Source organism: Cutaneotrichosporon oleaginosum, assembly GCF_008065305.1.
Source record: "Cutaneotrichosporon oleaginosum strain ATCC 20508 chromosome Unknown ATCC20508_contig02, whole genome shotgun sequence".
Taxonomy (NCBI): domain Eukaryota; kingdom Fungi; phylum Basidiomycota; class Tremellomycetes; order Trichosporonales; family Trichosporonaceae; genus Cutaneotrichosporon; species Cutaneotrichosporon oleaginosum.
Window position 1 is genome coordinate 1,242,208 of NW_027072171.1, and position 21,464 is coordinate 1,263,671.

Consider the following 21,464-nt stretch of genomic DNA (forward strand, 5'->3'; position numbering starts at 1 on the left):
TCATTAAGCATCCGCTTCCGCGACGTGCCTTATGACGAGCCGAACAACCTTCTCCTTTCTCATGCCGTATCATGCTCCTCCTACTCAGCGAGAGCTGACAGCATTCACATCGACCTTAAGCGACTGCACTTCCAATTCTACATTTGAGTGTCCGTGGCTGGGCCTGGCCCACACCTCTCCAACTAACTACACACGCCGCCGCGGCAATTCTTGCCCGGCGCACACTGAAATTAGCTGCGCCAAGAAGTTGTGGGCTCACAGTCTTCCCGCACGCCCCACAGTGGGAATTGTCGTTGTCTGTGTTCGTGCATCCTACCCCACATCGGATCTGGCCGGGACCACAGCCGTTGTTGTCTTCGCATTTACCGTTGACGCAGTTCGAACCCTCAGAGCACTAGTGTTAGCTGCGTTGCGCCCAGAAATGCAGACATACCCATTCATAACATCTCCCGCAGTTGAAGTTGTCATTTTGCAGGTGAACACAGCCGCTGTTGCACCGCACCTGACCGGGCGGGCACTTCTCACATACACCGTTGACACAGTTGCCGTCGCACTGGGTCAGACTCGCCACATGGTCGAGAGCCACTTACGACCTTGCCACACCCGCCGCAGTTGAATCTGTCGCTCATGAGGTCTTGGCACGCGCCCCGCCACCACCCGGGCGGCGCAACGATGCGGCTATCGCACACGCTCGTGCCGGGTGGACACTTGCACGTGCTGTCGCTGCATGACGCACCCCAAGCACACTGGGGTCAGAGCTCCGCCAACCTGTGACGTACGAGGTAGTTGCAGCCCCCGCAATTGTCCTTGTCGCTGCGTATATCGAGGCACTTTGCGTTCGGGTTGTACGGGTCGGGGTCCTGGTCACATGCGAGTTGGAAGGGCGGGCAGTCTGTGCATTTTCCATCGACACAATTCTGGTTCGCAGCGCACTGGATGAGCTGGGACACGCTTGGGACTCACCTTGATGCCGCACCCGCCGCAATTGACGCGGTCGGTCTTGATATGCGGACAGGGCATTTCGAGGCTATCGCACGCTATCGCTCCGCTGTTAGGGCAGCGGCACTCGCCGTTGGTACACCGCGCCTCAGCCCACGACGGACAGGCCCGGTCGCAGCCGCCGCAATGGTTCATGCTTGTTAATATGTCTTGGCATCGGTACTCGTCAAACCAAGGGCATAGCGCTTCGCGGGGGGGGCAGGTAGTGTTTTGGCGCTGAACCAGGGCGCTCGGGAGCGCTTGGGCTCGCTCGCTCAGTGCTAAGAAGCTTGCAGCAGTCAGGAGGACCTTAAACATGTTGGCAGTAAGGTGTGTCGGTGTTTAGATGTACAGTGGAGATCGCTGAACACCAGTTCGACGCGCAATCCCTCCGTTTTATATCCAGTCGTAGAGGAATATGACCGAGTTGCCTTGGAAACGCAAACGGTCAGAAGCATAAAGTGCTTCCGTACTCACTCCCGCACACCTCACGTCGGTTACACTTTTGCCGCTCTCCCGCCCTATTTAGGCGTTGGACGAGAAGGCTTGAGGTTGAGAATGGGCGGAAGCAATGTTCTGTATTCATCCCTTGAGAGGGTGTCTCCTGGCATGCTGCCAGACTGCGTTCCACGGTTGGGAGGCCTCCCGAGTGGCATCTTCCGTGAGAAAGGTGAGCTTAACACATGTGATTTCCCTCAACTCAATGAATGGGTTTGGGAGGCATGAAACCTGCATAACGAGATGATGCGTGCTCTGTGGGAACCAAATGTTAGCGCGAACGTAACACAGGACAGTCACGCTGGTTTCGCCATGCTGACACTCTAGCGTCCATTGATTAGGTTGCAATTCCACGCGCTGAAAGTGCAGATGGTAACCCTCACTGTTTACGGTTGCAAGAAGCAAGAGCTTCATGAGGATCTCCATGGGCGTGCATACCGTGAAATCCCACCGGCACAACATCCCAAGGGGAATTCTGAGATAGGGCCGGCGCTATTACAGTGGCATCATTCCGCAGCCCTCCAATGATGATCAACCGTCTCAGAAGTCTGAGTGTCTGTCGCTTCCTACTGTTCCGTCTTTCAGTGTTGAGACAGAGGTGAGGGGTTGAGTGAAGATGACACAGTATCATGGGTCGGCCGTTCAGAATCTTTCAGAACACTACTTTATTGGATTTCTTATCACTATCATCTTGGCTTGGCGCCGTTAGGCGCATTTTCAGCTACACACCCCATTACGACAATTCGTCTCGAGGGGACACTTTTATCAGCATGACTTTTGTCACGTGTAATTCAGCTTACTGCGTTTGAGCAGGAGCCGCAGTGACGGTTATCATTTCCAAGATTAATGCAACGTCCACCATAGCAGCGAACTTGACCGGGCGGGCAGCCATCGTTTTCCTCGCACTTCCCATTAACGCAGTTGGAGCCTTCCACGCACTGCTGTGAGCATTTCGGCTGCGACACTTACTATGATCCCGCAGGACCCGCAGTTTTGGTTGTCGTTTTGAGTGTTGACGCATCCCGAGCCACATTGTTTTGTGCTATTGGGACACTGCTGGCAGACTCCATTGACGCACTCGCTATCGCCTTGGCACTGAGTAAGCCAAATCCAATTCGAACAAGACGCACTTGTTTCTTGCAGGCCCCGCAGTTGTATATGCTCTTCAAATCCGAGCAATAACCAGTCGTCCACCCGATTTCCGGATGGTGGACAAGCCCATTGCCGCAAGCAACCTTGCCGGGTGGGCACTTGCAGACGCCGTTGTCGCACACGGAGCTTTCAACACACAATTATCAGCTGCGCTCTCGCTCTGTCCTCACCCGGTAGCGGCAGCCGCCGCAGTTCGAGGGATCGGTGCTCTGGTCTACGCACCCCGCCACAGGGTGGTATAAGCTGCCGATATTACAAATTTGCATGTTCTCGGGGCAGGTGGAACATTTGTAGTCCTCACAGATCTCGTTGCTTGCGCACTGCCCCGCGTCAACGTCAGCATACAACCCTGTACCCACCTTGACGTCGCAGGCTCCGCAGTTGTTGACGTCGAAGTCGAAGTCCCGGCATGGGGGGTCGTCCCAACACATGCGCCTGCCCATGGTGTTCCGGCAAATGCACTCGCCGCCTGTACAATATGCCCAGTGGGTTCCACAGTCACGGCCGCATGCGCCACAGTGGGCCGCATCAATGTTCAGGTTGACGCAATAGTGTGTGTTGGGGCAGACGGTCTCGCCCGGCTCGCATGTTAAGTTCTGCCGCGCCACAAGTGAGTTCTCCGTAGCCCGAGGAATCAGGCCACCAAAAGCTGGCGTAGCTACGATCAGTCTACCCGACGAAGAGCCTCACCAAGGACGAGCAGGTCGATAGGGTAAAGTCGAAGCATGGCTGAGAGGTTGGTGATAGCAGGTCTGAGAGTTCCTTGCTGTAATATGATTTATATGCTGTCAAAGGAAGCTCCGGTCGACGCGTCAGCTGATGAAACTGGGCCAGGTCAGAACCTTACTGTGCGTCGATCAACCCAAGACTCGCGGCCATGGACCTAAAATGAGTCCAACGACGTCAGAACGACCAACAGGAGAACCAGTAATGTGATTATGAGCCTCGCTCCAAGCTTGGCAGGGTGACGCTGCAAATGCATGCCTCGGCGAGCGGCCTCATCATTCGTAACCGCGCCCGGAGTCTGAGCTAGCGAGCAGCTTTTCAATCGTCATAGGTCGAGTAGGCGCATGCCGCCGCAATTCCGAGCGTTAGTTCATGCGCAGAGATAGGTGTCTTAATATATGGCAGAACCGTTTCGAAGCTTGATTCCCTGGGCGGCACATATTCCGGCTTGGCTTGCTGGTGGTGGCGAGCTTATCGGCGCTCAAGTCCTGGATGAGTTTAGAACGGCAACGGGAAGAACGCTTTCGATCATGTCATGAACAGCCAGACACCCGATGCAGAGGTCATGGTGAGGACTAGTCTCATAAGTTACCCATTCGCCCTTCGCCTTTCATTATCACCTCCCCCAAGCTACCATACTTGCGAGCAGGTTTGGGCCTCTTCGGAACGTGTGCTCAACGAAGAGTGCAGGCATCATGTGCCAGCCGTACTTGACATCAAAGGGTCGGAGGGATTTGGAGCTGAGTTTAACGAGTGCTCCGGATGCAACTGCACTACCCTGACGAGCACCTATTGGGGAGTAAAGAGTCGCACACAGTTCTTCGTCAGCTGATGAGAGCGGTCAGTACATCGTGCGGGCCGGGTGGGGAGATGGAATTGGTGTGACATGACAGAGACTCTGTGTTGAATCATTGGGGCGGGAGCAAAGCGGAAGTATATACGCATGACATGGCCGCACCATCTTGTTCGAATTGACCTACATACCATTCATACCAAATGCTACAGACAGGAGAGTCGGGAAGATATCGTTGAGTCGTCATCATCCTCTCAAACCTACAAGGGCGTGCTGCGCTGGCGTGCGCGCTTCTACAGGGTTAGGCCCACATGGCGGTTGACGTCTTTGTAAAGGAGGTAGCGGAAGCGTGTGGGCCCGCCTGCATAGCAAGCCTGGGGACAGAAGGCACGAAGCCACATGAAGTCCCCGGCTTGAACCTCGACCCAGTCCTTATTCAGTAGATACATAGCCTTGCCCTCGAGGACGTAGAGGCCATGCTCCATGACGTGGGTTTCCGGGAAGGGAATCGAGCCGCCGGGCTGGAATGTGACGATGGTTACGTGCATGTCGTGCCGGATGTCGGTAGGGTCAACAAAGCGCTGGGTGCACCAGGTGTCGTTGGTGTCAGGCATGGCGGCCATCTTAACCTGGTCCTCGCTAGTCACGAACGACTCGGGAACGTCGACGCCCTCGGCCTTCTGGTAACGCTTGCGGATCCAGTGGAACGTCGCGTTCTCCGTACCCTTGTTGTGTAGCTTCCACTTCGCGCCCGGGGAGAGGAATGCGTATCCACCCGCGGCCAGCTTGTGCTCCTTGCCCTCGAGGGTGAGTTCCAGCTCGCCGCCGACGACGAAGAGAACGCCCTCGGCCCCGGCATCCACCTCCGGGGTGTCGCTTCCACCTCCGGGCTGCACCTCGACGATGTACTGTGAGAAAGTCTCGGCAAAGCCAGAAAGAGGGCGGGCGATGACCCACAACCGGGTCTTGGGCCAGTGCGGAAGGAGCGAGGTGACGATATCGCTCATCACACGACGGGGGATGACGGCATACGCTTCAGTGAAGACGGCGCGCTCGGTGGTGAGGTCGGTCTGGGGAGGGAGACCGCCCTTGGGAACGTAGTAAGAGTTGGGCATGATAATGGTGAAATGCAGTGAATGGAACGAGATGGGGATCGCGCTTCAGGTGGACGCGGTGATAACTAAATGTCTCGAGGTGGGTGGGCATTCGCGGGGAAGCGGGGGAGCCAATGTGGGTGCGATCCAGAGCGGAAGCCGAGGCACCGGCATGCCGCGTCCGATCAACACGGCTTTCAACAGTGCCCATTCCCCGATCACGACGGACAACCATTGACTTTCACCATGTACAGTTGACAGCGAACGTACATTTCATATCATCCTTTCATATCAGCTCTTTCATATCAGCTCTTTCATATCAGCTAACGGTTTCATATCAAGGCTGTCCCCTGCCTGCTCTCCCTCACCCAGCCCAAAGCGCTGACTGTGACGGCGCCCACTCCGGCGCTCAGCCGAGTCTTGCACGCCGGGTGTCGGGACACATAGGGCTGAAGGTCCAATTGATAACACGCTCAGCTTGAAACACGTGGCTGCGCTTCGATACATTCCATATCGCCCATCGAACTTTTGAGACTTATCAAGCCATGCCCTGTGGCGCAATGCGATATCACTGCAAAAGGCGCTTTCGTTATCATACCAGATCCAGGCTATCAGGCCGGGGGCCGTGCCCCATCCGATCGTTCGCTCATGCTTCTGCCAGTGATGCGAGCGCCACGGGAGCGGTCGGTAACTTGAAGGCTTGCGGATGTGATCTGCATGCAGGGTAATAAGGAGCTGTGTCATGAATTCAGCTGCATGCGGAGCTGTCACCTCTACATTAGAACGCATGCCAGATAATGGAGATCGGCAGTCAAGACTAACACAACTTTGTTGGCTCTGGTCAGCCTCGGTCACGGCGGCGAGTATATAACGCGCGGTCGATTCGCACTCCGCCCGTCTGGCCCCATGCTGATACGAACGGGGTTCACTCGCGAATCGGACTCCGCGAATCTCGACGCTGGAGGTGTCAGCGTTTCGCCCACCCTTCTGTTTTGAGCTTGGTTCAACTAGAAAGGTCGTTCCGACACTGCTGGTAATATACCTATCATTCTAGGTTACACGGAAAAACCTAACAACTCGGCAAGACGTTCCGGAAACCACAAGAGAAAACACCTAACTTTGGTGAGGAGAGGCCGAAGAGACCGGCAAGGCGTGAACGCGCTTTACCACGCCTCGTGTCTGTCCAACACACCAGCGCTGTCATTGGTAGGTAGAGTTGGAGCGCGATGATCTGTTCTTTGAGCTCGCGGAAGGAGATGTGACAGGAGGGACCACGTTCCGCACGGTGCATGACTCTGATGGCTGCGCTGTCACTGAAATATGCGGCAGGCAGTACCGCTGTGCCCTATTAGCCGAAAGCACTGTCCCAAAGCGACCTCATCTGACTATCTCCCACATGAGGCGAGAAGCACTGACGGCGTACCAGCCCCGACTGATTCAAGATTGAGTGGAAAACAATATATCGATAACTCCTTCATCACATTTGCACTTTAGATGTCTTCTCAGTCCTGTGCAGTCGTTCAAGCTCAGTGAACCGGTCACGAACACGCCCCGTTACGGCAATTCTTGCCTACCGGGCACTATGATTAGTCCAGCTCGCCTTGCATACTTACTGCGACACCGCAGTCGCCACAGTGACGGTTGTCGTTGGAAGGATTGGTGCAGAGGCCGTTGCACAGCTTCTGACCCGGTCCACACCCATCGTTTCCCTCGCACTTGCCGTTTCGGCATGTCATGCCCGCCGCGCACTACGTCAGTACACTACCGCGAGACTTGTCACCCACGCTGTTGGCACATTTGCCGCAGTTTTGATTATCGTTCAACGGGTTTACGCACCCACCCACGCCACATCCGATCTGACCCGGGGGACAATCCTCAATACACTCTCCATTTCGACACTTGGTCTTGCCCTGGAAGTTGCACTGCCGTGAGCTTTTGTCAGTCGAGTCTCGTACCACTCTCTCGCACGCGCCACAGTTCAGTGGATCAGTCATCAGATCCTTGCAGCCTGGGCTGTACCACCCGCAAATTGTGAGGGGAGCTGGACAGATGCACTTGCCGTTACGGCACGGAACCCCTGGGGGACACTGGGTAAGCACTTGCCTGCAGGACTCTTACTTGGAAGAAACATGAACCACAATGATCGACGTGGCTTTGCGGGTCCTTGCAGCCTCCACTGCACCCCAGCATGCCGGGCGGGCATCCCACGCACCTACCGCCCTGACAAGTTTCATACAGTTGGCACTAAGTCAGCGACGTCTGGAAGGAACCTACAGACTTCCCACAAGTTCCACAATTGACGCTATCCGTGTTGTAGTCGGGGCACCCCAACCAGCACCAAGGACGACCAGAGTTGTTGCAGATGCACTTCCCGCCCACGCATTTCGAGTCAGGCGGACAGACGCCGTTGCAATAGCCGCAGTTGACATTATCGGTCGTGATATCGACACACGTCCACGTTGAGACATTGTTCACGTCTGGGCAAGCAGTCTTCCCGGCTGGGCACGATAAACCGACCTGGCGCGAGAGCGCCACAGCGGCATTGGCGTGGATGGCTGCGAGACGTCAGCAGCCTGCATGTCTGAAATACCAAGCGGCTCTCCATCGCCAGCGGCCTGGCGTTTTACTCACCATGGAAGAGGACAGCGAGGGCGACGACGACGATAAGCATTTGAACGTTGTTGAGGCGACAGACCAAGAGTACCGGAAGTAATGGTCCAAGCCAGATTCAAAGCCCATATGATCCTGCAACGACAGGTGCGACTCTCTACCGTAAGGGTTGTAGAAGGCGCGTGACCTCCTGCAAAGTTGTGCTGATTTGAGAGTTCCTAAACGTCATCATGCTGAAATATGCGTCTGAGGAGCCGCGATCTCGGCACGCGGGAAGAGGGCTTCGTGGAATGACCGTAGTTTATCTGTAGTTAATTCACTATGCTTATGAGCTGAGCGCAATCTCGTCAAGCGTGCTGCAGGAACGAGTATAAAGGATCCCGTCTCTCGAAGCTGCACTTTGGAGGGAGGAGCGGGACTTGATGTACGACGTTAATACCAATAGGGTTCGCGATGCTTCCAGCAGGACGCTTCCCACGGAGGACAGTCGAAGTCTTCAAGCTCCCGGATCATCTTATGTAAGTTGAGTTATGCAACGTTAACCCTAGTCGTCGAGTCCAGAATCAGACCCGGTACACAGAACGCATGTGGTCTGAGGAAGCACGAGGCGTTTGGAGCCTGGCACTTGCTGCGACGCCTGCTGCGTGTCGTGTCACTATCAACATACTGTTCCGGGGCATCACCGGGTGCGTGTTAGTACAGTTGTGCATCCTACTTCTGGACGATGATCCGTTGATTCTCCCGGCGGGATTAATGACAACGAAGTGTTGATGGCTCTGGAAGGTCATGCTAATTCCGTCCGTGAAACTACCTCACTCACCATCACTATGTTAGGTAAGGCTGGCGCACCCCTCTTTGGTCCACCGACACTTCGGACAGCGTGCATAACGTATATCAGCTGTACAACTTCTGACATTTCTTCTCTCGCTCGCAATGTGCGATACTATAACATTGTCCGCTTCATCATGGTCCCAAGACCGGAAGGGCGGGCGGAGGGATGGTTGCCGATGGGCTTAGCACTGGGCAAGCGTCTGCGGGCAACAGTGGTTCCACCAAGACTTGGCACTTAGCTTCCCAGTCTTCGCGTCGTAGATGCACGAGCTGAGCTTGCCGAACGTGCGCTCATCGAGCTGGTCCTTCTTATGGTGCCATCCCTGGGGTCAGTTCTGACCGTCGTACATGATTTGGAACTTACCCATCCGTGTCCATAGGTGCACGTGAGCGTGTGGCCCCATACGGTGTTGGAGGACTTGTTCAAGCTCTTGCCGCATTTGTCCGTCTGCGGGCAGCAGAGCGAGCTCTTCTGCGTGCACTTGCCGCTGGAACAGGCGCAGTCCCAAGCGCACTGTGGAATCAGCAAGGGCTCCAGTGTCAGGGGAAGACATACCTTATTACCGCACGAGCCACAGTTGTGCGAGTCGGAGTTCAGGTCGACACACTTGCCATTGCACAGCGTCTTGCCGTCCTTGCATTGGGTGATACATTTGCCACCGACGCAATCGCAGTCAGAGGCGCACTGGTCCGGTTAGCGCAGGGCATAACTTCAGGGTATCTCACCTTGTTGCCACAGGAGCCACAATTGTGCGAGTCAGAGTTCAGGTCAACGCACTTGCCGTTGCAGAGCGTTTGGCCGGGGCGGCATGGGCTGGAGGTCTCGCACTTGCCGTTCTTGCAAGTCTTTCCGTTGCCGCACACCACACCGCACGAGCCACAGTTGTTGGCGTCGGTACTTGTGTCCACGCACTTGCCATTGCACTGAGTCTGGCCTGGTCCGCACGATGACGTGCACTTGCCGCCGTTGCACTTTTCACCGCCCTTGCATTTGACTCCACACGCTCCGCAGTTCGAGGCGTCGCTTGAGGTATCGACGCACTTGCCGCCGCACTGAGTCTGGCCTGGTCCGCATGATGGCGTGCACTTGCCGCCGTTGCACTGTTCACCATCCTTGCACTTGACTCCACACGCTCCGCAGTTCAAAGCGTCGCTCGAGGTGTCGACGCACTTGCCATTGCACTGAGTCTGGCCTGGTCCGCATGATGACGTGCACTTGCCGCCATCACACTTCTCGCCGCTCTTGCACTTGACTCCACAAGCTCCACAGTTCGAAGCGTCGCTAGATGTGTTGACACATTTGCCGTTACAAAGGGTCTCACCCGGCCCGCATGCCGTGGTGCACGTACCCGACTGGCAGGTCTGGCCGTTTCCGCACTTGTTGTTGCACGCCCCACAGTTATTGTTGTCGGTCAGCGGATTGATGCACTTCCCGTTGCACGCAATCTGTCCTGGTCCGCAGGGCGTAGTTACTTCGCACTTTCCGTTCTTGCAGCTTTGGCCGTTGGCGCACGGGTTACCGCACGATCCACAGTTTTGCGAGTCAGTCTGCGTGTTCACGCACTTGCCGTTGCACTGCGTCTCGCCAGGTCCGCACGGGTTTGAGACAGTGCACTTGCCCTTGTCACACTTTTCACCATCCTTGCACTTGACGTTACACGCGCCGCAGTTCGTGCTGTCGCTGGAAGTGTCGACACACTTGCCATTGCAGTTCACTTGGGGCGGGTTGCACTGCGGGCCGCTCGGGACGCACTTTCCACCGTCGCACTTCTCGCCGCCTTTGCACTTGACACCGCAAGCGCCGCAGTTTGACGAGTCGGACTGGACGTTGACGCACTTGCCGTCGCAGTACGTCTGCCCGGGGCCGCAGGGGTTTGTGGTTGTACACTTGCCCGCGTTGCAGCTCTCATCATCCTTGCACTTGATTCCGCATGAGCCGCAATTAGACGCATCTGCTGATGTGTCGACGCAGCGGCCATTGCAATTCACCTTCGGCGGCTCACATTGCGGACCGCTCGGGACGCACTTTCCACCGTCGCACTTCTCGCCGCCTTTGCACTTGACACCGCAAGCGCCGCAGTTTGACGAGTCGGACTGGACGTTGACGCACTTGCCGTCGCAGTACGTCTGCCCGGGGCCGCAGGGGTTCGTGGGGATGCACTTGCCGCCTTCACACTTCTCCCCGTCCTTGCACTTGACGCCGCAGGCGCCGCAGTTCAAGGCGTCTGTGTTCGTATTGACGCACTTGCCGCTGCACTGAGTCTGGCCGGGTCCGCATGGGTTTGTAGGCGTGCACTTGCCGGCGTCGCACTTCTCGCTGGCCTTGCACTTGACGCCGCAGGCGCCGCAGTTCGAGGCGTCTGTGTTCGTATTGACGCACTTGCCGCTGCACTGAGTCTGGCCGGGTCCGCATGGGTTCGTGGGCGTGCACTTGCCACCCTCGCACTTCTCACCATCTTTGCAGCGCACACCGCAAGCCCCACAGTTGTTAGAGTCGGTGCCCGTGCTCACGCAGCGGTCGCCACACTCCGTCTGGTCTGGCTGGCAGCCCAGCGTGCACTTCCCGCCCCGGCAGTTCCGCCCGGGTGGGCACACTTCTCCACACTTGCCGCAGTTCTGGTTGTTGTTGAAGACGTCGGTACACTTGCCGTCGCACCTGAGTTGTCCAGTGGGGCAGCCCGTTCCCTCGCAGCGAGAGTTGACACAGTGTTGTCCCACCTCACACTTCTTGCCGCACCCGCCGCAGTGCTCCTCATCATTGGTAGGGTTGACGCACGTGTCGCCGCACTGAATTTGGCCGTTAACACATCGGGCTTTGCACCTGCCGTTCTCGCAGATGAAACCGGCGGGGCACTGACGTCAGCCATGATATCCGCAGGACGTATCGAGCGATACTCACAACTGTTCCGCAGGCGCCGCAGTTGCTCGGGTCAGAGGCAGTGCTTACGCACTTGTCCCCGCAAAGGGTCTGGTCCGGGCGGCAAGGAGACAGACACTTCCCTCCCTCGCACTTCTCGCCGCTCTTGCACTTGGTGCCACAGGCGCCACAGTTTGAAGTATCGCTGCTGGTGTTGACGCATTTGCCGTTGCATAGCGTTTCACCGGGCTTGCACGGGTTGGTCGGCGTGCATTTGCCTCCCACGCACTTTTCCCCGTCCTTGCACTTGATGCCGCAGGCCCCACAGTTTGAGGCGTCCGAGGAGGAATCAACACACTTGCCGTTGCAGTCGATTTGAGGAGGCGTGCAGACAGGCCCCGTGGGCTCACACTTGCCACCGTTGCACTTCTCGCCGTCCTTGCACTTGGCGTTGCACGCCCCGCAGTTTGCAGTGTCCGTGGAAACATTGACGCACTTGCCGTTGCACAGCGTCTCACCTGGTTTGCAAGGATTGACAGGGGTGCACTTCCCACTCTCGCACCTCTCGCCATCTTTGCACTTGATACCACAAGCGCCACAGTTTGAGGCGTCCGAGGAGGAGTCAATGCACTTGCCGTTGCAATCGATCTGAGGAGGTTTGCAGACGGGCCCCGTGGGCTCGCATTTGCCGCCGTTGCACTTCTCGCCGTCCTTGCACTTCGCGCCACAAGCGCCACAGTTGGACGAGTCGCTTGACGTGTCGACGCACTTTCCGTTGCAGTCCACTTGAGGAGGTTTGCAAATCGGCCCCGTGGGCTCGCATTTGCCGCCGTTGCACTTCTCGCCATCCTTGCACTTCGCGCCACAAGCGCCACAGTTGGACGAGTCGCTTGACGTGTCGACGCACTTTCCGTTGCAGTCCACTTGAGGAGGCTTGCAAATCGGCCCCGTGGGCTCGCATTTGCCGCCGTTGCACTTCTCGCCGTCCTTGCACTTGGTGCCGCAGGCTCCGCAGTTGGACGAATCGCTCGACGTATCCACGCACTTGCCGTTGCAGTCTACCTGTGGCGGCGTGCAGGTCGGGCCAGTTGGTGTGCACTTTCCACCGCTGCACTTCTCGCCGTCCTTGCACTTGGTGCCGCAGGCTCCGCAGTTGGACGAATCGCTCGACGTATCGACACACTTGCCGTTGCAGTCTACCTGTGGCGGCGTGCAGGTCGGGCCAGTTGGTGTGCACTTTCCACCGCTGCACTTCTCGCCGTCCTTGCACTTGGTCCCGCACGAGCCGCAGTTCGAGCCGTCGGAGGAGGTATCGACACACTTGCCGCTGCAGTCTACCTGTGGCGGCGTACATGTCGGACCAGTTGGCGTGCACTTCCCGCCCTGGCACTTCTCGCCTTCCTTGCACTTGGTACCGCACGCGCCGCAGTTCGAAGCATCCGTCTGAGTGTTGGTGCATTTGCCGTTGCAGTCGATATCGGGGGCGTTGCAAGTGGGACCGGTCGGCATGCATTTGCCGTTCTGGCACTTCTCGCCGTCCTTGCATTTGGTACCGCACGCGCCGCAGTTGTTGTTGTCCGTACCGGTGTTCACACATTGACCATTGCACTGCACCTGGCCGTCGGTGCAGCTGCCGACACACTGGCCATGCTTGCAAGTTTGACCGGGTGGACACTGTTCTGTCAGGCACGTTCTGGAATGGTGGTCTGCGAAATACACCGTGGGAAAGTAATGGGCGCGACTTACCTTGATGTTGCACAGGCCACAGTGATTGTCGTTGCCGTTACAGTCAACGCAGTCGTTGCCGCACTGCGTCTGGCCCCACCGGCACTCGACGACACATCTGCCGCCCCTGCAGACCTGTCCGTCCGGGCACTGGAGTCAGTTTAGTATACAGGCACGCTCGCTGCCTGACGTACCTTGTTGCCACAGCCACCACAGTGGCTGTAGTCGCTGTTGCAGTCTACGCAGGAGCCTCCACAAGAGGTCTTACCCCACAGGCAGATCTTGCCTCCCTCTCCTCCCCAGGTGGGGCTGGCCATGACCGTGGCCGCCGTGGCTAGGTGTGAGCAGTGGTGGTATGATTGTTGATATAGTGAGAGCTCAGCCACTCACCGAAGGCGACCAGGATGGTCCTGATCTTCATGATATCAGATACTCAGTAATAGGCGGGGCCGTCAGACAAGGGCTTCCAAAGAAGAAGCAAACAGGGGCGAGGAGAGTCAGCTTACTTATAGCTCTGCCGAGGCCGGGGTGGGTGGGGGGGGGGGGGGAAACGGAGACTGCAAATGGAACGACGGGAAGCGCTCCAGGAGCGCTGTGTCTAAGAGTCGTGAGCCAGTCGTGAACCTCGGAGGGCGGTCCAGCCAAGAGAGGGATCGGGAGAGCATTGCTCGTGCCTATTGGAGCGAGCAAGGCGACGGCTGCAATGGTGATCCATGTTGTGGTTGCTGCCTTTACACAGCAGTTGCTGCAGAAGACGATCCGCACAGGCACCAGCGGGCGAGGGCGTAAGAACGCGGCGCTGGGCCTTGAAGATGCAATGGCGACTGTTGGACGAAGTTCGCGATGGCCCGCGACGGTATGCAGAAGCGGAGATGGCTGTAATCGACGGGAACACCATGACGCCGAAAACGACTGTCGTCAAGCTGTAGCTGGGTTCTCACACATCCGTACAAGCAATGCACTCACCTCACTGCCTGGAAGGATGAGTTGGCGATCGCAGCACCAATTGCACCCGCGCAAGCTATCTCAGCCCGCCATATGCCGTGTGTACGTTGACAACGTCTGTTCCGCGTCCCGGATCATCAGGGGCACGGTGGTGTTTGGTCTCATGACGGCGCGACAGTATGGGCGCGGACGCGAGCAATCGTACGAGGTACTCTGGTGGTAGGCAGGCGATCATGACCGACCACGGGCGAGGTCCGAAAGTGCCGGAAATGGATTGGGTTACGGGACCGGTAGCCCACATACCAGTGTGGATGACGTTGGCTCATGAACTTGTCAACAGCCGAAGCGTCTATAGTGAGCGCCTAGATCAATTCGACGTCAGGTGACGACCGCTTCCGCTGGACAGGAGGTTTGGTGGATCACAGCGCCGCTACGTCTCAGCTTGAGTCCTCGCCTTGCCTGTTTGGGTAATTTCGAGATGATGAGGAACGAAACACGGTCCCGCCTCAGGTTCCCCTGGATGCAACAGGTGCTGCCGCGTGGCGAACCCGATGGTCGGAATCCCGCGCACTCGGGAGACCGAGATAGGCGCGAGATATGCGGAGCGGGCCGTCTTGACAACACATGCCTCACTCATCGCCTTTCTTGCCCGACATCAGCAAATCTCCGAACTCACGTCACCCACTTCCGCCCCTTTCGTAACAAGCGAAGCCAAGTCCACCCGCGAGTGTGGTAACTGGGCACCCCGTTGCCTGCCAACCTTGCGCTGGTGGGACGTGGGATTGCAGCTGGAATGACCAACTGGAGACTCACGGCATTTCGAGTCTCCACACTCTTCACCCATGCTCCATCTTCCGCCGTGAAGCCCAAAGGCGGGGAGGTGCCTAATGAATTGGATCCGACCTCGTGCAACACATACCCTGGCTCAAAGCTTCTGCCTTGACGTTGTCTTGAACTGTTACTCGGTGTCCGTATTGCCCACTGTAGCAGTAGGGGTCTGGTGTAACGACCTTGCACGCCGTCCCGCTTTCACAGCCGACGTATGCTGGAGTGAGCTGGATTGTTCCTGTGACTTGTAGCCTGTGGTTACTGCAGATGCAACCCGCCCGCCCGCCTTCTTTCAAGTCGTGCACAAACATATCCATGCGATCATCGTCTCCCGGCCGTTGCCCGCCGCCTGCTGAAGTTTATCCCGCCCTCGAGTCGCACTTCGTCGTGCACCACAACACCCGGCAGCAGAGTGAGAGTTACTTGCCCTGCTGCCATCCGGCAACTTCAAACAGTGTTGCCATGGTGACCTTGGCGATGGACTTGATCTGCTCCGCGTCGTAACCTTCACGATCGCTCAAGTCACCACTGTTGTGGTACATTGGGTCCGCGATCCACCCATTACGCTCGAAGACCTGTGTTGCAGGGAACCCGAGCTGAAGGAAGCTCTGATGGTCAGAGCAACACGCAGCCGTACGTCCCACTACCAGCTCAGGCGCGTATAGCTGTGAGAGGTTCGCGACCAGGAATGACGCTTCGGGAAGGTCAATACTGCTGTCAGCAAATACATCCGTATCAATTGGGTAGATCTTTTGGAGTCACGGTTGGCCAAAACATAAGTTCTGTGGCCAAGCAACGCCATGTAAGTCTGTTCACTCACGTAGCGGGAAGAGCAAGCTGCAATGGCTCGCCGGGAACTCGATAGCCCAGCATGTCCGCTTGAACGTTCAGCTGCACACTGACGTTCTCCTTCTTGAGAGTATGCGCGAAATGACTTGACATGACGAGGCCTTGCTCCTCACCAGTGAAGAAGGCAAGAGTGACAGGGTGTTCAAAGGTAACGTTGTGTTGCGAGATCGCCCGCGCTATAGCCAGGAGGTGAGCACTACCGCTCCCGTCGTCATCGGCTCCAGGAGCACGCAGGCTGCCAAAAGACCCCCGGGAGTCGAGATGCGCGGATATGATCACGTGATCCTCAGAGCCCGTTTCAGGATAGATGGAGCACAGAAGGCCGGGACCGAAGCCCTCCTCGTACAGATAAGGAGAGCACTCGATACCCAACGCACCCATTTGACCTGAGGTAAGATTCTAGACAGTTGAATCCACTCACGGCGGACCCAACTGAAGGCTTTGAGATAGTCGGGGTGGAACGAATGCCGCGACTGAATGTCGCTGTCTTGCCTCTCACCTGTGAGGTAGCGGACATCCTCAAGGATCTCCTTTGCGGATATGGTGGACGCAATCGCCGCTAACCTGGTGTTGAACTGAAGATGCTTCGTGATGTTGGCGAGGTGGGCCGCCTTCGCCTCTGGCACTCCCCACCGGTTCCCGTAGGAGCTCGGTAGCGGCAAAGAGTATGACGGGAGCGCAACGGGTGTGAGATGGGGCGGGAGAAGGGTGTCGAGCACGGGAAGGATGCTGCTTGGAACCGAGAGGAATAGGCCAGTTTCCGTTGCGTGGACGAGGGAGGGCACACGGTCAAGTAAAACCTCATACGTGTCGTGGGAGAATGATGTCTGTACGTCCTCACCATGTTGGGAAAGGAGGCTGCTGGCCGTGCTGTCGATGATCTCCCATGCAGATAGCATGTCTTGGAGAGTGGAAGGGGTGGAAGGGCGCACGTTGGAGGGACCCACCCAGACGATGCGATCTTCTGACTCCAAGGGCGTCAAGGAGCCTGAGTCGAGCAGGCCCAGCGATGCTGAGGAGGAGCAGCCCTTTGTAATGAGATAAGCATGCTGGCCCGCATAGTGTCCCCGATAGGATGATGCGATACAGTCGTGGAGCGCGTCTGAGGGTGCCGAGGGGGTAAGGAGGAGCGAGTGGGCGCGAGCGGTGGCGAGGGTGGGAAGGAGACAGACGAGCGCGGTGAGCATGGTTGAGCAGGATCTATAACAAGAGCAGTCCGAGAGAGGGGAGCTACAGCACCGGAATAGATTGGTGTCGTGGGTCAGAAGGAGGAACGCTTCACTCGCGTCATCGATACGCGACATGGCGATCACACACGGAAGCAATAGGGTGGGACGTCACGTGACCCCCAACACCTCTCCATGTTTGTGTTTCGAGAGTTATGAACTGCAGCACAAACTGCTGTGGCAGACGATGACTTCGTTCGACTAATTGTAAAGCTGATTGCAGCCTTGGAAGAACCACCCCGAGTCTGCATCCAGCTATGAGAAGCGACCTGAGTTGTCAGACAGCTTTAACTGATTGATGTTAACGATACTTGTGGCAAATACAACATCTCACTGCCCCATTCACCCTTCGAACAGGACGCCCATCCAGCGTCAGTCTTTGACCCGTTCGGGAAGTCAAAGCATAGATTGGCGCAATGTGAGCCTTTGGATAGGGAGAAAGGAGTAGCCGATGTGGCACCAAGATGGGGTTTTCTCAACGGAAGCTTCCATGATTATTGTGTTCGCGATTAACTAACAACTTGGGCACGTTGGCTGGGACACTCTGGGAATAGTCAACTGTGGAGCTCGAGTTCAATCGGCAGTTCTGTTTGACGCCGCCTGACTGGAAGGTACAGAGGACCTTATCCCTGTTCAGTCATCGTCCGGTGCTGTGCTGGGAAATGTATCTCCTTTCCCTCTGTAGGGACATAAGAGACGGCATTGTGTCCAAGCTGCCCGCAGTTTTGGAAGTCAGACGGTCCGTGCTAGCCTGAGACTCGATCTGGACATCAGCATCTCTCCGCCTTTCGAAGTGAAATTGCATTACCCACTTGAACTAGCTATGATGAGCGGAGAGTGGAGTTCCAAGATGGACTCAGGGACAGAGGGGGGCGTGCTCTCTCGGGACACGCACATCGCCGCGCCGATGTGCTTTATCTCGCTGGGGTGAGTTTGAAGAGATTACTGATGACATGCTTTGATCAGAGATCCTTCGCCAGTTATACTGCGTGGGTAGTTGGACAAGCATGCCAGGGGTAGCTTGTCTTATCGAGCGGCCGTGACGACAACGTGCTCGGGGTTTGCGGTTCTCGGTGAGTACAAAATGCCGTTTGATATCCGTATAGTTGCGGGATACACCCAGCTTCACAAGCAGCGAAACACGTGGGACAATCGGAACAGCATCGTGAGGACGTGAGGTCGAGAGCTTGGGGAGTGTGATGTGCCCAAGACTGACTGCCAACTCACTGCACCTCGGAGCAACGCCCGCCTCCGAAGTCCGTGCCAGTTAGGTGAATGATTCAGGTTTCGAATACCAGCCTTGCCTGGGCGAGGGACTCCGCACGCCGCGACCCCGCCCCTACCCCCCATGGACCTCGGAGCCCCGATGTCCGCCCAGGCCATGCATGCGCTGACCCAATCCCGATACACGCATGCAACGGGTGCTCCGAGAAGCAGACTCGGCCGTAACACCAGAGGATTTAGACGGGCGGAATCGTTCATCGGTCAACGCCGAAACGTTTCCGGCTTCCCGAATGCCGAGCTCTCGTCTCCGTTCTCCACAGTGCAAGACGACTGGAACGTTCAATATAACTCATCAGCCTCTCTACTTTGCACAAGTCCGACTACTCATTAACATACTACCAGCATGTCGTACAACGGAAAGCCGGCTGAGCTGTTCTGGAAGCCCGGGGACGCAAGGCCCCATGCGGTGAGTCGCTCGTCGGCGGAGGCATCGGTGGGAGTGTGGAGCTTGGGGTCAGAAGGGCAACAGAAATACGAAGTCGCGCGACCAGGTGTGTGCGCAGTACAAGGGCTAGAGTGCACCATCTGTGAACAGGAATCCGAGGGGAGGTACTGGCACAGTCGTGTCGAGGTTAAAAGTGGGCGCGGAGTACATAAACTCCACCGGCTACTACCGGCAAGCATGCAGCGGTGACTACCTGCTCCGGCGAGCGTGCCAAGTGTGGGGGAGGCGAGGGCAGACATTGTGGGCGCGATGCTGACGACAAGGACGAAGAGCCGTTCATGAACAAGTTCCGCAAGGCGGCCAACGAGCGCTACGGTCTGAACCTGAAAGACTACTGGGAGTTTCACGCGTGGAGCATCAAGGAGCACGCCAAGTTTATGGACTTGGCATGGGACTACCTCGGCATCATTGGCGAGCGCGGCGATGGCCCCGCCTTCATTCCCGGGACGCCCATGGACCAGGAGCAGCCTTACTTCCCCACGGCGCGGATCAAGTGAGTTCGAGCGACTCGCGCTGCTGACATCAGCGTCGCGGAGAACCTTTTGCTTGGGCACAAGTCGGCGCTTAGCAAGACCAAATACGCGATGATTGCGACTGTTGAGGGTGACCCGGAAACCGGCAGCAAGGAGCCAAAGGAGACACGCCGCATCTCGTATTACGAGCTGTACCACGAGGTGCGGAAGGCGTCTCACGCGCTGCGCAAGATGGGCGTCAAGCCTGGAGAGAGCGTCGTGAGCTTTGCAGCGACCAACTGTGAGATGCTCGTCGTTTTCATGGCGACCGTGGCGATTGGAGCCATTTTCTCGTCCACTCCTGCGGAGTTCGGTGTCAACGCCGTTCTCGACCGCTACGACATCATTAAGCCGCGTGTGCTCTTTACGATCGACGCGTACCGCTACAACGGCAAGAGGCACGATGTGACGGAGCGCGCCCGCGAGGTCGTCCGCCGTCTCGGCAGCATTGAGCACGTCATCTGCATTGGCCATCTGGACGAGAGCCGCGAGCCCTCCCTCGACGCGCTTAAGGGGTATCCCGACGGGCCAGCGATCCACACTTGGCACGGTTTTATGGGACAGGGCAACAACGCGCCCAAGGAGATTGACTTTGCCCGTGTGCCCTTCAACCATCCTATGTGGATCGTCTTCTCGTCCGGCACGACCGGCAAGCCTAAGTCTATTATGGGCCCCGGTGGCGGCGTCATGCTCATGCGCAAGCTCGTGTACACGGTGCATTTCAACATGGACCACCGCGACAGCTACTTGCAATTCGCGACCATGGGGTGGATCGTCTGGAACATGCACATCATGTGGACGACGATCGGCGGCACGGTTGTCGCCTACGATGGCTCGCCTTTCTACCCTGAGGAGGTGTTGTGGCGCCTCATTGAGAAGTACAAGGTGACGCAGCTCGGCGCGTCCCCCCGCTACCTCCAGACGCTGGACAAGAACGGCTTTAAGCCCAGCGGCGGACGCGACGTCTCCTCGCTCGCGCAGATCTACACAACAGGCGCACCCGTCACTCCGACCGTTTACGAATACATCAAGCGCGAGATCCCGTGGGTGTTCCTGAACAATGCGTCTGGCGGTACCGAGCTGGGCGGAAGCGCTCTCCAGTCCAACCACACCATGCCTATGTACAAGGGCGAGCTGATGGGCCCTGTTCTCGGCGTTGACGTGATCGCGGCCGCCCCAGACGGGCGCGCATTGGAGGGCGAGGAGGGTACGATGGTGTTCCGCTCCCCCTTCCCGAACATGCCCTATGAGTTTGCCGGCGAACGGAAGGCTTCGCGCGAGCGTTACGTTGAGACATACTTCTCCGACTGGACGAACCCACCCATGTTTAACATGAACGACAGTGTCTACGTCAACCCCCAAACCAAGGGCTGGAACGTGCTCGGTCGCGCGGACGGTGTGCTCAACCCTTCAGGTGTCCGATTCGGCTCCAGCGAGCTGTACTACATCATCGAGAAGGACTTCGGCAACGACATCGAGGATTCCATTGCCGTTGGTCAAAAGATGGGCGACGACGAGCGCGTTATCCTCTTTGTCAAGATGATCGGGGATAAGGCCCTTACGCCTGAAGTTACCAACCGCCTCAAGAAGGCCATTGCCACTGCTCTTTCCCGCCGCCACGTTCCAGAGATCATTGCGCAGTGCCCAGGCGTTCCCGTCACTGCTACCGGCAAGAAGCTCGAGCCGTCCGTCAAGAAGATTGTCAACGGGGTCTCGCTCGCCAAGATCAACCGCACGGGAGTGTCAAACCCCGAGCTGTACCCATGGTACGAGGCGTGGACAGCCGCGCACTCGGGCAAGAAGCAGGCCCGGCTGTAGAGAAAGCGAGCACAGGTTGCAGCGACATTAGAAGTCTCGACTGCATGCAGGCTGTAGAGTTAGCAAGACATGGGTCAGCGTAGAAGAGGAGAGCAACCAAGAGTGTGCTTAGTTTGTGCCCCGAAACGAGGGGAAGTAAGACATTGGGAGTCGAGAAGTGAGACAGAAGTGCCGATCCTCATCAGCTGCACGGTATGCCAGGTAACTGCTCCAGTCTACTCCGGATCCGCTAGCTTTCCCGCGCTCCACAAGGTGTACTACCCGTCTCCGAGGGCTCCTCCTTGCTGTTTTGC

At 57.3% G+C, this 21,464-nt stretch overlaps 5 protein-coding genes across 5 annotated transcripts; 1 reads left to right on the forward strand and 4 right to left on the reverse strand.

The window, feature by feature from the left end:
• Nucleotides 1-4,440: 4,440 nt before the first annotated feature.
• Nucleotides 4,441-5,262, reverse strand: COLE_02195 (uncharacterized protein; the record flags this gene model as incomplete). The annotated part of the gene is made up of 1 exon (XM_018422935.2): nucleotides 4,441-5,262. One exon carries the CDS (start codon nucleotides 5,260-5,262, stop codon nucleotides 4,441-4,443), a length of 822 nt encoding a protein of 273 aa, XP_018279499.1.
• Nucleotides 5,263-8,864: 3,602 nt separating this feature from the next.
• COLE_02196 (uncharacterized protein) lies at nucleotides 8,865-13,685 on the reverse strand (the record flags this gene model as incomplete). The annotated part of the gene is made up of 12 exons (XM_065626194.1): nucleotides 8,865-9,005; nucleotides 9,047-9,196; nucleotides 9,239-9,367; nucleotides 9,409-10,363; nucleotides 10,793-10,927; nucleotides 11,063-11,535; nucleotides 11,582-12,057; nucleotides 12,102-12,187; nucleotides 12,585-13,180; nucleotides 13,286-13,414; nucleotides 13,459-13,598; nucleotides 13,655-13,685. 12 exons carry the CDS (start codon nucleotides 13,683-13,685, stop codon nucleotides 8,865-8,867), a joined length of 3,441 nt encoding a protein of 1,146 aa, XP_065482463.1.
• Nucleotides 13,686-14,587: 902 nt separating this feature from the next.
• Nucleotides 14,588-15,354, reverse strand: COLE_02197 (uncharacterized protein; the record flags this gene model as incomplete). Its single annotated transcript, XM_018427352.2, has 3 exons — nucleotides 14,588-14,639; nucleotides 14,886-15,093; nucleotides 15,129-15,354. 3 exons carry the CDS (start codon nucleotides 15,352-15,354, stop codon nucleotides 14,588-14,590), a joined length of 486 nt encoding a protein of 161 aa, XP_018279496.1.
• A 102-nt stretch (nucleotides 15,355-15,456) lies between these two features.
• On the reverse strand, nucleotides 15,457-17,073 carry COLE_02198 (uncharacterized protein; the record flags this gene model as incomplete). Its single annotated transcript, XM_018420340.1, has 3 exons — nucleotides 15,457-15,748; nucleotides 15,858-16,272; nucleotides 16,308-17,073. 3 exons carry the CDS (start codon nucleotides 17,071-17,073, stop codon nucleotides 15,457-15,459), a joined length of 1,473 nt encoding a protein of 490 aa, XP_018279495.1.
• Nucleotides 17,074-19,119: 2,046 nt separating this feature from the next.
• Nucleotides 19,120-21,171, forward strand: COLE_02199 (uncharacterized protein; the record flags this gene model as incomplete). Its single annotated transcript, XM_018420801.2, has 2 exons — nucleotides 19,120-19,334; nucleotides 19,368-21,171. 2 exons carry the CDS (start codon nucleotides 19,120-19,122, stop codon nucleotides 21,169-21,171), a joined length of 2,019 nt encoding a protein of 672 aa, XP_018279494.1.
• Between the last annotated feature and the right edge of the window lie 293 nt (nucleotides 21,172-21,464).